This window comes from Dromiciops gliroides, chromosome 3 (genome assembly GCF_019393635.1).
Source record: "Dromiciops gliroides isolate mDroGli1 chromosome 3, mDroGli1.pri, whole genome shotgun sequence".
In the NCBI taxonomy this organism is placed as follows: domain Eukaryota; kingdom Metazoa; phylum Chordata; class Mammalia; order Microbiotheria; family Microbiotheriidae; genus Dromiciops; species Dromiciops gliroides.
The window spans coordinates 529,888,550-529,903,704 of NC_057863.1; the positions used below are offsets into that span (position 1 = coordinate 529,888,550).

General features: G+C 35.2%; 1 protein-coding gene across 2 annotated transcripts in view; it reads left to right on the forward strand.

Annotated features, from left to right (window-relative positions):
• Positions 1-15,155, forward strand: part of DDX10 (DEAD-box helicase 10) — a 323,540-nt gene that overhangs the window by 187,058 nt on the left and 121,327 nt on the right. Inside the window, exons 14-15 of one of the 2 annotated variants that reach the window (XM_043998759.1) lie at positions 3,520-3,636; positions 5,341-5,502. In XM_043998759.1, the coding sequence (XP_043854694.1) occupies positions 3,520-3,636; positions 5,341-5,502 (279 nt within the window). The remainder of the gene's footprint in view (positions 1-3,519; positions 3,637-5,340; positions 5,503-15,155) is intronic. The other variant, XM_043998760.1, reaches the window with a different exon arrangement.

Below are 15,155 nucleotides of genomic sequence, written 5' to 3' on the forward strand. Positions count from 1 at the left end.
TTTGGGCAAAACTATCAATTTGTTATGTTCTTTTTTTGTTATTTTAAAGCATTTGCATGTTTGTTATAATAAGTATCTGCTTTCTTAAATGAATTTTTGCCTTTATATGCATGTTCAATACTGTACAATAAATGTTACTAGTTATCTAACTCACTCAAGGAACAGTCTTGAAGTGCTCACTGTGTACAAAGTACTGCGCAGACACTGGAGTTATTATATTATTATGACAAAACCAAATTGAAAATGAGCCTTACCCTTCAAGAACTCACATCAACAAAGATATAGAAATACAAGATAATTTAATGAAGAAGACAGCACTAAACAACTAAGTCCACTTTCCCCCTCTCCTGATTGATTTAGTGTTTATAACATTTTATTGATATGTTTTCACATTATAGACATTTACAGATTACCCCCCCCCCCCCACTCTATGGGAGGTCTCTTGTAGCAAAGCAAAACAAAACAAATGAAAGGAATAATACAGTGACATTATCAGAGAGTACATGTAACATTTCACATGTATAGCAACCCTTCCCCTCCTAGTTTTCAAATTAATACACATCTATTTTTTCTTCTTTCCACTTTGCACTCCATTTGGGTGGGAAATTTTTTTAAAAAGTAAATTTCTTGAAATGAATATGAATGGTCAAGCAAAAGAATTTTGGTGATTACATACAAAAATATATTTCTCATTCTGAACCCTAAATCTATCTCCTTCCAGGTTTCATCATTGCTCCCTGGAATAAATGAATGGTCATTGTATTGAACATAGTTCTCACAGCTTTCAATGGTTTTTGTTTTTACAGTGTTTCATAAATTGTTCTAGTTCTGCTCATTTCATTGTTTATAATAAAGTCCTCTAAATTGTTCATTTTTATAATATTGATGTTACAGTATAAATTGTTCTCCAGTTTCTGCCCCTGTCAGTTTGAATCAATTCATATAAATCCAGACTTCTTTGAAATAATATATTTCCTTATTTTTTATAGCACAGATGACCTCCATCCCATATACCACTACTTACTCAGCCGTTTTTCAACTGATGGACATACCCTTAGTTTCCAATTTTTTGTTACCACAAAGAAAGATATATGTGTTTCTATACTTAGAGGACATTTTCTTATTTCTTTTATCTTTTAGTGATCTTTTAGTTAGATTTCTAACAGTGATATAGGTGAGTCAAAGGGCACACATTGTTTAGTAACTTTTTGTGTACATTTCCAAAAACTTTTCAAAATGGAAAGTACAAATCCATTCACAGGTCTATCAACAATGCATTATTTTTGCCTGTTTTCCCACAACCCCTCTAGCATATATTATTTTCCTTTTTCATTGTCTGGCACTTAGATGGATATGAGGTAGAATCTTAGAATTGCTTTAATTGCTTTTATTTGGAGTAGTGATTTGTAGTATTTTTTCATATGGCTACAGATGGGCTGGGTTTCTTCCCTTTAGAACTGTTGGTTCTTATTCTTAGCCGATTTATTAATTGAGGAATGACTTTTTCATATAAAAATGAATCAGTTCCTTATATAGCTTAGAAATGAGACCTTTATCAGAGAAACTCATTACAATTGGGGGGGGGCAATTAATTATTTACCTTTTATTCTTAGCTTTATTGGATGTTTGTTAAAACATCACTCATTAAATATATAACTTGGTATTAACTTTTCTAACTTATATAATAATTTCGAGGACCTGGATACTTAGTCACATAAGAAAAAACAAAATACTTCTATCTACAGCATTCCGTTCTTTTAGATGATTCTGTATTTTAGTCTAACACATTGTGAAGGCCAATCCTACTCCTACATATAGTATATGCTACTGCCTGTATGCAGTAACTCACTCATTTGTGTACAAGTATTTTGTTTGGTCTGTTCTAAAATTTTAGAAATACTAAAAGCTAAAAACTTCTTAGGGCTTTTAGTTTCTATATAAACAGAATAAACTCCTGCCCAGATGGGAACTAATCATCTTCATTTGCTTCCTTTCATAGTCATTCAAAGTTGGTTGTCCTGTGTTGTGATAAATTGGTTAGTAACAGTTCCATATCTCACACTCTTGTTTTTCTCTGAAGTACCCTCTAATGTTTTGGTTTTTTAATATCATTCTGCTTTGCACAAACCAGCATGACTTTGTATTACTGACTTTCATTGGACCTAAATGGTTTCCTGAACTGAGTTGGGACTAAACTGATCCTTTAGGCATTGTTTTTGTGATTCTTCGTTTTACAAAAGCTTGTTTAGAGTTAACCATTCTCAAGTCTTTGCTGTTGCTTAAATGGATACATTTTGAAGTATAGAGAATGTTGTGTTGTAATTGTATTTTGTATTACATTTTACTACACAAGTATATATTCTTCTCATATCTTTGCCTCGTCTTCAAAATAACATTCATGCCTGAGAAATTTAATTTGAAGTAGTGTCTTACTTTATAGCACTGTGCTAGTTTATCTTTCCTGTTGTGCAGAGTGTGAGGAAATGGGTAATGGTCTCCACACAATAAGGATATAACCTTCACCATTCACCATTCAAATTACACTCCTCTGGATCTGTTTGAGGACAAAGGTCTCAGTCTCCCTTCCCTCCCAGCAAACAGATCACATGGTTCAAGTAGCCCTGAGCTGGTCTCAATAAGGTCCTTTTCTGGGAAGATTGAAGAAATGTCCCTGTGTCACCTCCCCCATTGGCTAAGAACCCAAAGAATAATTATGGAAATTAGGCGTTAAGAATACTGTGTTCTGGGGGGCAGCTAGTTGGCGCAGTGGATAGAGCACCAGCCCTGGATTCAGGAGGACCTGAGTTCAAATCTGGCCTCAGACACTTGAAACTTACTAGCTATGTGACCCTGGGCAAGTCACTTAATCCCCACTCTCCCCCCCAAAAGAATACTTCGTTCTGGTTAGCTAGCTTTCCAGAGTAGATTGTAACCCTTAAATAAAATAATCGGCCTGTGATGAACAAGGGGAGGGTCCATTTCGTGTTAGGGACTAGGGATTAAAAATGGGGCTTGGGAGCCCGCACTCTACACTTGCTGGCTGTAACACTTTTGCACGTGTCCATTCTCACGAGAATGAAAGTAAATGAGCCTTTGACACATCGCTGCTGAGTTCCAGAGAATTATTGAGCAGGGGTTGTTTTCCGCTCACAGTATCACATAAATGTAGAAATATTTTTGTTTGAACTTAATCAGGATTTCTTAAGACCCTCAGTGTGAAAGGGAACTTCAAGGCCATCTTGTTTAGTCTTCAATTACCTTCCTCTGCTTTCCAGGGCTGACGTCACTAATAATCATTTGACCTCTACAGGAACACATCCATCCATTTACAGAGAACTCACTGCTTCCCAAGGCAGGCCATTTCATTTTTGGACAGTTTATATTATCTTTTTTTGAGATGCTTAATTTCCTAATGATTTATCCCACTTTTTGAAAGAACACAGTTAAATGTTAAATTATTTTCATAAAATAACCATTTGGTCAACTGTCTGTGTTTTTTATCTTTCTCTTTTCACACAGAAGAAATCACCTAATTCTAGCATCAAGAAAAAAGCAACCAAAGTGACAGAAGCAAAAAAAGTGATGAAGAGGAAATTTAAAGTGAATACAAAGGTCACCTTTACTGAAGATGGGGAGGTGAGGTTCAGTTAATACTCTGCCAAATAGCTGTATTTAGAGTAAGAGGAATCAGTACACCTAATTTGTGTGACTGTTTATGAACTGTATATAAAATATGCAGTTTCCAGACTACATCCAGGATGGCTCTAAGATAGTATTTTCTGACCTTTATGATGTAATACAAGAAACTGAAACCACTATAAAATAATTACAAATCTAGTAAGAATGACAAAATTGTCTTCTTTGTTCTACCCATACCAAAGAAACTTTCCTCCCTCTAGTGTCTCAACTTATCCCAAAAGAGATATAGAGATGATAAGAGTTTCTATGCTTCATATATGTACTGCTTCATTTCCTATTCTTTTCCTTTGTACAAACTGGCCTGCAAACTAAGGGAAGTGCTGTAATATAAATCATAGAATTATGGAATTCTAATGCTAAAAGGCATTCTAATGATCCCATAGTCATGCCTCAGAGGATCAGAGAAGGGATGTGACAGGCCAAATATCACAGTTTCCTGACTCTCCAGTCTAGTGTTTCACTCAAGCTTGCGAGTGTACTACTCGCTAACATCAGCATAATATAATATAGCTTTGATTATATCACTAAAATTTTCATATCCAGAGTTTCTACATATTTTATCATCAGGGGTATAAATAATACCCGTATAGTCTTAATATGTTAGAGTAGCTTTAATCTGCCTCAGACATGTATTTTTCAATAAACAGCAATTATTAGATTCCTTTTGAGATTTTTGTTTCATGAGTCATAGTTTAAATTTGTATCAGCTTTCTAAATTCTCATGGCAAAAAGCATAAGAAGCCAGAAGAAAATAAAATCATGATTTACAAGAGAAACCACGTCATTGTAATAAATAATGAATTTTGTGTAATTCTTAACAAAAGCCGATAACAGCTTTCATTAAGTGATATGCTGAACAAAAAATACTCCCCTGCCTCCCTCAAAGATCATCAGGTTCTTTAGTGTGCTGAAATGGTAACGTGCAGAGATCATACTTTTTATGCCTAACTAGTATAAACATTTTTTAGAAGGGAAAAAACATCCTCATGTTTGAATGTTAAGATTTATTTGTTGCTGGTAGAAGCTCTGTGTCATGTGCTTTCAAATCATACTGTAGTACATGACTTAAACTGGTTTAAGTACTGGTTTCAGCTCAGTTTTTTGCCTTATGTTGTCTAAATAAGGTTCTTGTTTTAGTCACTAAAAATATTCTTTATGCACCATTAGGTAAGATCTAGCTTTGTGCTCTTTTTGATGAACTGTTCAGTCTTCATATACTTCATACTTCAGTATCACATAATTTGCAGAAGTCAAACAATATCACAACTGAAAGAGATATCAGTGGCTATCATTTTGCATCTATATAAGAATGTCCTTGAAAACATCACCAATGAGTGATCACCCACTATTTGTTTGAAGCTCTTTAATAAGAAGAAACCTATTACCTCCTGAATCAGTCTCCCATTTTTGGATAGCTGTAATTGTCAAGTTTTTTTTTTTCTCTGTACATGTTCTATATCTATACTTCTTTCCAACTTTCACCTTGTTCTGCTCTCTGAAGCCAAGGAAGTATACAGAAAGTTTAAGAAACAAAGATATTATGGCAAAAAATGTGTGTATTTGTATCTCCATGTTAGTTTGAATTAATGGTTATCATAGTGGATGATAAAGTTGATTGATATCTTTTCTTTGAATTAACAGTTAGTTCAGCAGTGGCCACCCATCCAGAAATCCAGTGTGAATAAAATTGAGGAAGAGGATGAGTGTGCTGGTATCAACTTGGAGAAAGCAAAGGAAAGACTGCAAGAAGAGGACAAATTTGACAAAGAAGAATACAGAAAGAAAATTAAAGCAAAGCATAGGGTAAACCCTGCATTTTATTACTTTTAAAAAATATATAAATTAAGTTTTTACCTCATTTTTATTCCCATATATGTTGCTTCCCCTCACCTTCCCACAAATACTCTTTGTAACATTCCTTGTAACAAAGAATAAGAAAGAGGGGGACAAACAGTTCAGCCAAGCTAATATAACAGTTGCCAGTATATGCAGTGTTTCATCTGCACAGAAGGAAGGTAGATAGAATTTCTTTTCTCTTTAGGGCTACATTTGATCATTATAATGTCACAGCATTCAGTTTTAGGTTTTTGTTCTTTGCATTTGCATCATTATACTTACTTTGTGTTTTCCTTTCGTAAAGTCCTTCTCTAATAAATGTTAAGAGAAATAGACCTTGAATAAGTGAGTTTTCTACCCTTGATCTTAGTTTCCTCATCAGTAAAATGAAGATAGTGAATTAAATGTCTTTTAAAGTTGCTTCGGCTCTAAACCTGTGATCTTCTGATCTTCTGAATATACTTAAGTATTGATAGCAACTTCTGAAAATTCACTAAGTAATAGATGTAAGTTGTCTCAGGTATTTTGGAAATGGGTTCCTTACTTAGATGATACCACATTTTATTACAGTAAAACCCATAGGGTCCTATATAATTCTTCTGAATAGACACATTTCTCGTAACACATCAAGCATTTTTTTTTTTTTGCCTTCTTTACAGAAATCCTTCTGTGTTGGAAGCATAAACTGAATATAGTTTTATGGGAGGACTGAAGAATACTCCCCCATACATTAGCACTAAAAACTAATTTATTTTTAAAAATAAATGAAGGTTGATGATGCCCCTTGCTTTTTTGGCTGTATCCTTCTTATCTAGATGGAATAAAGCATGAATAAATATTACTTCCATAATAGTATAGTATATGTATATCATTCCTTTAAGTATACCTTTAGGCTCACCTCTGGTGATTTTTCTTTTTCTCTTGAATGTCCAGTATACATCAATGTGGGTTAATGCAGTTGTAACAATTTTTAAAAGGGCAGTCAGTGGTCATGACTTGGTATCATTGTTAGTCACTTCAGTAGTTTTGGAATCCCTGATTTTATCAGTATGACTACCCTTGAAAATTCATCACTCTGCAGGTAATCAGATAATGTTGAACATTTCTTAAGGTAGGTAAAATCATGGTTCATTGATAGGTATCACTGGTCCAATATTTAAATCCAGGACTTGTGCTGTGCTAATATTGCCTTTGAGAACCTTTCATGACTTCTACAATATGAAGAGGTATGGACATGGACACACACACACACACACACACACACACACACACCTACCTGTCCATGTTGTTTCTGGAAATCGCTAAGTTGATATATCATAGCCAAAAGGCCAAAAATATTTGTTGTCAAAATCAATGAAAAGAGAAAGCATGATCATGCTCTTTTATCTGTAATTTTTTTATTGTTGTACCTTTTTTGTTTGTTGCAATTCTAAAATGATTTGATGAAACTAGTGCAGGGTAATATAGGTAGACCTATTAGGAGGCTAATAACAGGAGACCTGGAAGTTAGTAATGAGTGAATGTATTTATTGATCTAGGGGAAGGGTAGAAGTGGATTCAAAGAAAGAGTTTGAAGAAATGTCTTAGTGGTAGAGTATCTGTAAGTATTTGGAAGATAGGACTCTCCTGTCATATGGTTTTGTGCTTCTCTTGACAATAGAATATTATTGTTGTCACGGTGATAATTGTAAATACTTGTTATATAATGATTCAACAAATATTTATTAAGCATTTGCACTATGCCAGGCACTATAGTAAGTACTGGGCAAAGATCTCACAGTCCAGTGGGGACGTCAGCGTGCAAATGCCTCTACAAACCAGCTACGTAGAGGGCACATTAAACATAACCAAAAAGTCCTAGAATTAAGAGGAATCAGTAATGGTTTTCTGTAGAGAGTGGAAATTTAGTTGGAACTTGAAGGAAGGTGTGAGGCAAAGATGAGGAAGGAGAGAATTCTATCCATGGAGGACAGCTGACTAAAATGCTGAAATTGTTGAGAGATGGAATGTCTTGTTTGAGGAACAGTAAGGAGATGAACGTCCCTGGATTGCAGAGGACATGGTGGGTGGTAGGTGGTGTAACTTTAAGAAGACTGGAAAGGTGAGGGGGACAGAATATGAGTGGCTTTTCAAGGCAAACAGAACATTTTATATTTGATCCTGGAGGTGATAGGGAGCCACTGGAGGGACATGATCAGACCTGCACATTAGCAAGACTGTTGATAGCTAAGTGGAGGATGGATTGGCGTGAGGAGAGACTTGTGTCAGTGAGACCAACCTGCACCCTGTTGCAGCAGTCCAATTATGAGGTGATAAGTGCCTACATAAAAGTGTCAGAGGAGAGAAGGGGCCATATGTGAGAGGTGTTACAGTTTATAACCTGTAATTTTACTGAAGATATAAGGAATACTTTAAAAATGTATAGATATTGCATTTCTTAGACATTACCAAGAATATGCATGATAGGAAAAAAGAGATGGGCTGGTCAGGTTGTAAAAAGAGTCATTGATTGGTTTGGTTGGAGGATTAAGTGGTCTCTGGGAACTGTTAAAAGCACCACAACATGGGCTCTTAACCCTATTTTTGAAAGTAATGGGAAAGTAAAATGTTAATATGCCAAACTGGTGACACTAGTGTCTATGTAGCTTCAGAGAGTGCAGAATAGTATTTAAACTTTTTCATTTCTCATGTTTTTTCTCCATATACTAGCAAGTTGATAACAAATAAGACACTCAAACATTTTACAGAAAATATGTCCTTCTTTGCATAATCCCAGTGTTTGAGTCTGTAAGTTTTTAGATGAGCAGACTGCCCACTTCTGTGATCATCAATGTTCTGCTCCACCCACTTTGTCCATCTGCCACTGCAATGTCTATGGTTTTCTCTTATATACTAGTAACCCTAGTATCTATTTGAAAGAACTTGTACTTCTTATATATACATATTTATCTTCTCTTTATTCCCGTCCCCTATGAAACAAGTTTGGCATGCATTGAAAACTTAATTCTAGTGCCTTGCCTTTTAAAATTATTTCCTATTTATCCTGTATATAGCTTTTTGGTACATATTTACTTGCTTGTTGTCTCCCTCATTAGATTAAGATTTCCTTGAGGACAAGGACTTTTGTTTTGCTTCTTTGTGTATCCCCAGTGCTTAGCGCAGTGCTTGAAACATAGTAAATAGTTAATAAATGTTTACTGATTGCCTTTTATATAGTAGTTGGTTAATAAATGTTTGTTGAGTAAGTGATTTTCTGTTTCAAATGTTTTGAAGTGGCATTGGGAAACAAGGGGTATACCTCTTGGCCGTGTAGGTCCTGTTGTATGAGGAAGTTGTGGTCCACATTAGAGAGGATGGCAAGGGAGCTGTCTTTAGGAGGAAATCAGGTTTTAATTTGGTGTCGAGGCAGCAGGAAGTGGGAGAAATGTAAGAGTAATCAGTTTAGACTGAAGCTTAGTTTATTACTCAGGTAGGTGTGTCATAGGGTTATATGGAATGGGTGAACTTGACAGCACTTTAGAAGTAAGGTTAAGCTATATAATTTACATAATATTTATAACATTTTTATATCACCTTAAGGTTTGAAGATAATTTTACATATGTTATCTTATTTGTTCCTCATAATAGCCCTAAGAGGTTGAGTCTTTAATCCTCGTGAAATGCTATTGTTCTTATTTTATAGTTTGAAAAACTGAGGCTTACAAAAGTTAAATGACTTGTCCAGGGTCACACAGGTTTAAGCCTCTGAGACAAATTTGATCTTTCTGACTCTGATTCAGGCATTAATATCCATCCACTAGCTGCCTCAGGGGATTAGAATAGAGCAAGGTAGATGTGTAAAAGAAAATTCACTTGGTCTGGTGTTCTGAATGACAGCTGTTAGGGGATTAGAAGAGAGGATGTTAAATTGGAGTGCTGTAAATTAGCCATAAGGCAGCTCTAGTTTCACATAGGAAGATGCTTTTAGATGTGGTACCAATATTCTTGAATGGAATGTCAGCTTGGGGAAGTCACTTTGTAATTCATAGGCTTGACTGCACCTCAGCTGTTGGAGATCTTTTCCAGTAAAAAGAGAAAATTTGTTGCCCTGCTCCTCTCCTTTCTTGTCTTTGCTTTGTGAACTTAAAAAAAATACTGCCTCTTAATAAGTTTCAGAAGAGTAATACTGGTAGTACAGGTCTATCAATTCAAGAGAAAGCCATAAGTTTTGAGGTGACATTAGATACAGCAACCAATATTAACCTCTAAAGCTCCAGAAACATATATGTCTATGTCACAATCTCCAGGAAATGTCTCTAAATCTGCTTTTCCTTAAGCAATAGCCTTCAAAATAATTTTTTTAAACATTGTCATTATTTTCTGGGTTTTTTTCCTCCCCAGAAGTTAGCATTGCAACAGATTGTCTGTAATATTTATTTATTTCAAATGGGAGAGTATTTTAACAACATTGTCAGTTTTTCCTTGGTTTAACAAGGAACCTAACCACTGTTGCTTTTATGGAAAATTTGTAATCTAAATTCTGAACAAGTAACTTACAAGTTTTTGTAACACAATTCAATCTTCCTGTTGAAGGGGGTTGAATGAACATTTTCATATTATGAATTATTTGTTTTTGTGAAACGAGATAGGGTTTTGGTTTTTTTTTGGTTGGTTTTTTATTTGTTTGTTTGTTTTGTTTTTTTTGCATTTTTCAGATCATAGTTATGGCCAATGTCCAGGATGTACATGGCTGTGTTGCACATGAAAATAGCTTCCTTTAACATTTCATTCACTGTCTTTTTCTTTTTTCTATAATTATTGATAAACACAGTGCCTTTTGCAGGATGGTAGAATTGTCTTAGCAGATGCATCAAATCTTGAACTTGGGTTTTGTGAAGAAGTTAAGCACTGAAGCTACCTGAATTTCATTTACTCCAACTTTCAAATCATCATTTCTTTTTTCTTTTCTTTTCTTTTCCTTTCCTTTCCTTTCCTTTCCTTTCCTTTCCTTTCCTTTCCTTTCCTTTCCTTTCCTTTCCTTTCCTTTCCTTTCCTTTCCTTTCCTTTCCTTTCCTTTCCTTTCCTTTCCTTTCCTTTCCTTTCCTTTCCTTTCCTTTCCTTTCCTTTCCTTTCCTTTCCTTTCCTTTCCTTTCCTTTCCTTTCCTTTCCTTTCCTTTCCTTTCCTTTCCTTTCTTTTCTTTTTGTGTGAGGCAATTGGGGTTAAGTGACTTGCCCAAGGTCACACAGCTAGTAAGTGTTAAGTGTCTGAGGCTGGATTTGAACTCAGGTACTCCTGAATCCAGGGCCAGTGCTTTATCCACTGCGCCATCTAGCTGCCCCCAAATCATAATTTCTTTATAAGCATTCAGCCATATGACTGAGTATCTCTTTAAGTTGAATTTGTCAAATGCATACAACCCTCTTTATTTTAACATTTTCTTGATACATTTTGAGAGTCAGCATAGTATAATGTTTAGAGAGCAGGATTTGAAGTCAGGAAGACCTGAGTTTAAATCTTGCCTTGGACACATACTGTCTATGTGACCCTGGATAAATCATTTAATCTCTGAGTGTTCTGGGCAACTATCACTATGGCCATAACAAAGATCTGAGAAAACGGTCTTTCTTTAAATTTTACAAAAACAAATAATTCATAATATAAAATTAGTAATTCAACTTCCCTTCAATATTGATATTGGATTGTTTTCCAGAAACTCAAAGTTTTATAGAATGTGCTCACCTGTATTGGTAATAATAAAATAAGAGCTAATATCTTTATAGTACTTACTATATTCCAGGCACTGTGCTAAGTGCTTTATAATTATTATCTCATTTGATCTTCACAGTAACTCTGGGAAGTAGGTGCTATTATTTTCCCCATTTTCCAAATAAGGAAACTGAGGCAAACAGGAGTAACTTGCCCAGGGTCATACAATTAGTAAGTGTCTGAGGCCATATGTGAACTCAGATCATCCTGACTCCAGGCTGAGTTCTGTATCCACCTCACCAGAGGGACTTTCATCCTTGGCATTCCCCAAACCAATTAAATCACAGTTCCACTATCACTTTGCTTTTTAAATTTCATTTCTCACATTATTATCTCTTACATTGAGCCCTTGTAATAAAGAAAAACAGTGAAGCAAAACTGACAAAATTACATCAGACTCTCCACTTCTACCCAAAGGAAGGAATTATCTCTCTTCTCCTCTTCTCTAGGACCAAATACACAACCCTCTTTACAAAAGGGTTTGTTCAAACAAATGTGGAAAATAAGATATGAAATACCATTGGGACTCCCAAATTTTTGTTTTTGTTTTTGTTTTTTTGTTTTGTTTTGTTGTCATGGTTTCTGGTGAAACCTATGGACATCTCTTAATAATGTTTTTAAATGCATAAAATAAAATAGAATTACAGAGGAAACCAAGTAATACAAACATTTAAAAAAGCTGTAGTTGAAAAAACCTGAGGGAAAGTGACCAAAAGTTGACATAGGTAACTTTAATTTTCTTTTTCATACATAGTTTTGTGGTGGGGAGTGCCAAATTCTTTGTCATTAACTTATGACATATGTTATGTCATAGTTATGTCATAACTTATGACAGATTTATGTTGAACCATAAACGCTGCTGTTTGAGTCCAGCCATTTGACCCAGCTGCGAAGTCACCTCATTGTATAGCATGATTCATTGAAAAGAATGCTGATTTTGGAGCTTGAGGACCTGAGTTTGAATCTTGCTTCTGTCATTTGCTGATTGTGTGACCTGAAATCACTGTACCTCTCTAGACTTTATTAGTTTCTATATCTATAAAACCAGGGTGTCAAGTTATAATATGGGTGCTTATTCTTTTTTGTGTCATGGACCACTTTGGCAGGTGGTAAAACTTTTAGACTCCTTGTCAGAATCATGTTTTGTTTTTTTTTAAATTCTTAAGCACAAAATAAAATACATAAATTTGCAAAGGAAACCAGTTGCATTAAAATATAATTATATTTAAAAATCCACCAAATTCATGGCACCTGAGTTGAAAACCCTTCTTATAGAATTCTTCTAAGAAAGCTTTGAGCTCCAAATCTGTGATTCTTTTCTCTAGCTCATATCTTTTCCACAATAATAATATGGAGAGACTTTTTCAAATGAGTCACTGAAGTATATTGGATTTTGATTCATGAAAAGTATAATTTTTTTTACATGTTCAAATTGGATTTGATCTTTATGATTCTTAGGATCATAAAATCACATCTGGAAGAGGCCTTGGTGGTCTTTAAGTCCAACTCCTTCATTTTACAAATGAGAAGCTGAGGCCCAGAATATTAAAATGCCATTGCTTACAGTCACACAGGCAGTAATCGGCAACATCAGAATTTGAACTCGGGGTCTTTGACTCTGGAACCATTGTTCTTTCTACTGTACCATACTACCTCCACCTTTTCTTAAAGTTTTAAGAGTTCTGCACCTTTGCATTTTAGATTAGTCCTGGTTAATTTGGACGAGATGAGTCAAGACCTACACCTATAATCTCAGTGTCTGAAGCTCCCTGTTTGTGGAACCCCTTTCATTAGTGCAGATCATCTTCATCTATACTCTGAGAAATTCCTGGAGCACTGAGAGTTTAAAATGAGATTAAAGGCAAGACTAGAATCCAGGTGTTCCAGATTCTGAAACTGGCTCTCTGCTTACAGTGCTACTCATTGGCTATCCTTGTTTCTCTCTTTCTGAATCATTTGGTTTATTAACAACTACCTGCTTTTCTGCCTTTGCTTTTGTCTTGTTCAGTGGTGCTAATACCACAGTTCCAGGAAGCTACAGGAGCAATTGTAGCTAAGTTCACAGAAATTGTTTTATGGCTTAGGAAACTTAGAGAGGTTAAATGTTTTACTCAAGACATTTTACTCAGGGAAGAGTTAGGATTAAAATTTATAGCTACTTCATTGCTGGACTGTTTGAACTTGTGGGATGTCAAGTTCCTTTAAGTGACTATAATCCAGAGATGTGCAGAGATTTTCGTTGCTTCCTCATCAGCTGCCATAGGCTTCTGATTCTCTGCTTCCCACCTACCCTCAATATTGGTTCCCAGCTTTGCCTGGGGACTGAATATAACCAAACTATTTTTTCCTTCTATCAAAAGCAATTAGAAACAAGATCATGGCAAATAATTTATTTTACTTTTTTTTTTTTTAAAGTGAGGCAGTTGGGGTTAAGTGACTTGCCCAGGGTCAGACAGCTAGTAAGTGTTAAGTGTCTGAGGCCGGATTTGAACTCAGGTACTTCTGACTCCAGGGCTGGTGCTCTATCCACTGTACCACCTAGCTGCCCCAATTTTACTTTTAAGAACTATCAGCAAATGGTAAAAGTAAAATAGTATTATTTTATAGAGGCAGTTTTCTAATAATTGAATAGTGCTTTGAAAGATGAGAATGTATTGTATCATTGAAAGCTTTGGGATGTAATGGAGTGAAACTCTACCTTGTAGCATGTGGCATCATTCTTACTTAGGTCTAAGGTTTACTGAGAGTTAAGGTGTGCTTCTCTTCTTTATCTGTTGTGAAAATGGAGAGAATGTTAATTATGAGTTAATTCCTTTTTGTCCTTTGGAATTTGAGTATTGTACCAGATCTAGCTGTGCATTTGGATAACATAGCCTTGCAGAGATGTGGTTCTAGGCTACCAGGGTAGGGAAAGTATTTTATTAGCCTCAGCATTAATGACTCCCACTTGCTGCTGCTAATAGAAAAACAGGAAAGTTACTTTTTGGAAAGAAGGGCATCCTAAATTCATATGAAATTGAATTGTTATAATCCTAAATATATTTTAACAAAATTTATTAGTGAAGTAGTAAAGGAATGAAGATAACTACATACATGCATAGATATGTATGTAAAACAAACAATTTTTAGAACATAATGGTTGTGTTATTAAATAGTTGGGAGGAGAGGGAAAATAAGGTAGTATGAAGATGGTGAAGAAGAAACTTCTTATTTTTGGTTTTCTTGCTAGAACTTTATTTGATTTGATTGTGTCTTTTATGCTGACAAAGTTCCTGTACAAATAAAAGCAAATTAATAACATTGATTAATGGTGTAGACAGAGAACCCACACTGATTTTCATCCTTTTTCTGCCCTCTTGTATCACTGCTTGTCTGTACCTCATGATTTAACTTAGGATTCTCAATTTTTGTGCTACATGCATCTTATCTTCCCAACTATTTAGTAAGCTCCATAAGGGTAGAGTGTGTTCTTGATTTCTCTTGCATTTAGCACACTGTTTGATATGGTAAATTCTCTTTGAATGCTGTTGTTTGGTTGCCCGATTTTCTCAAAAAACTAGTGATCATGATGCCCTCTTTGCTAGGCAAGTGCCCTGTTCTTAACCTGGGAAGAAATTGAAGACTGTATCAAATATTTAGGAAGCTAAAAGGTATCTCTGTGGTGTCATGGATGTTGCACCAGTCCTGGGATTAAGAAAACTTGGGCTCACCCCCTTTTCAGTTGTGATTAGCAAACCATTGTTAAGGGCTAAAATTCTTGCTAGTCTGTCTAAAATATCTAATGAGTGGTCGCCAATCAATTACAAGCTTTAGCAAGAGTTAGACTTTTAAGCATTTATTAAGGAGAATAAGAATTTGGTAAAGAGAGAGAGAA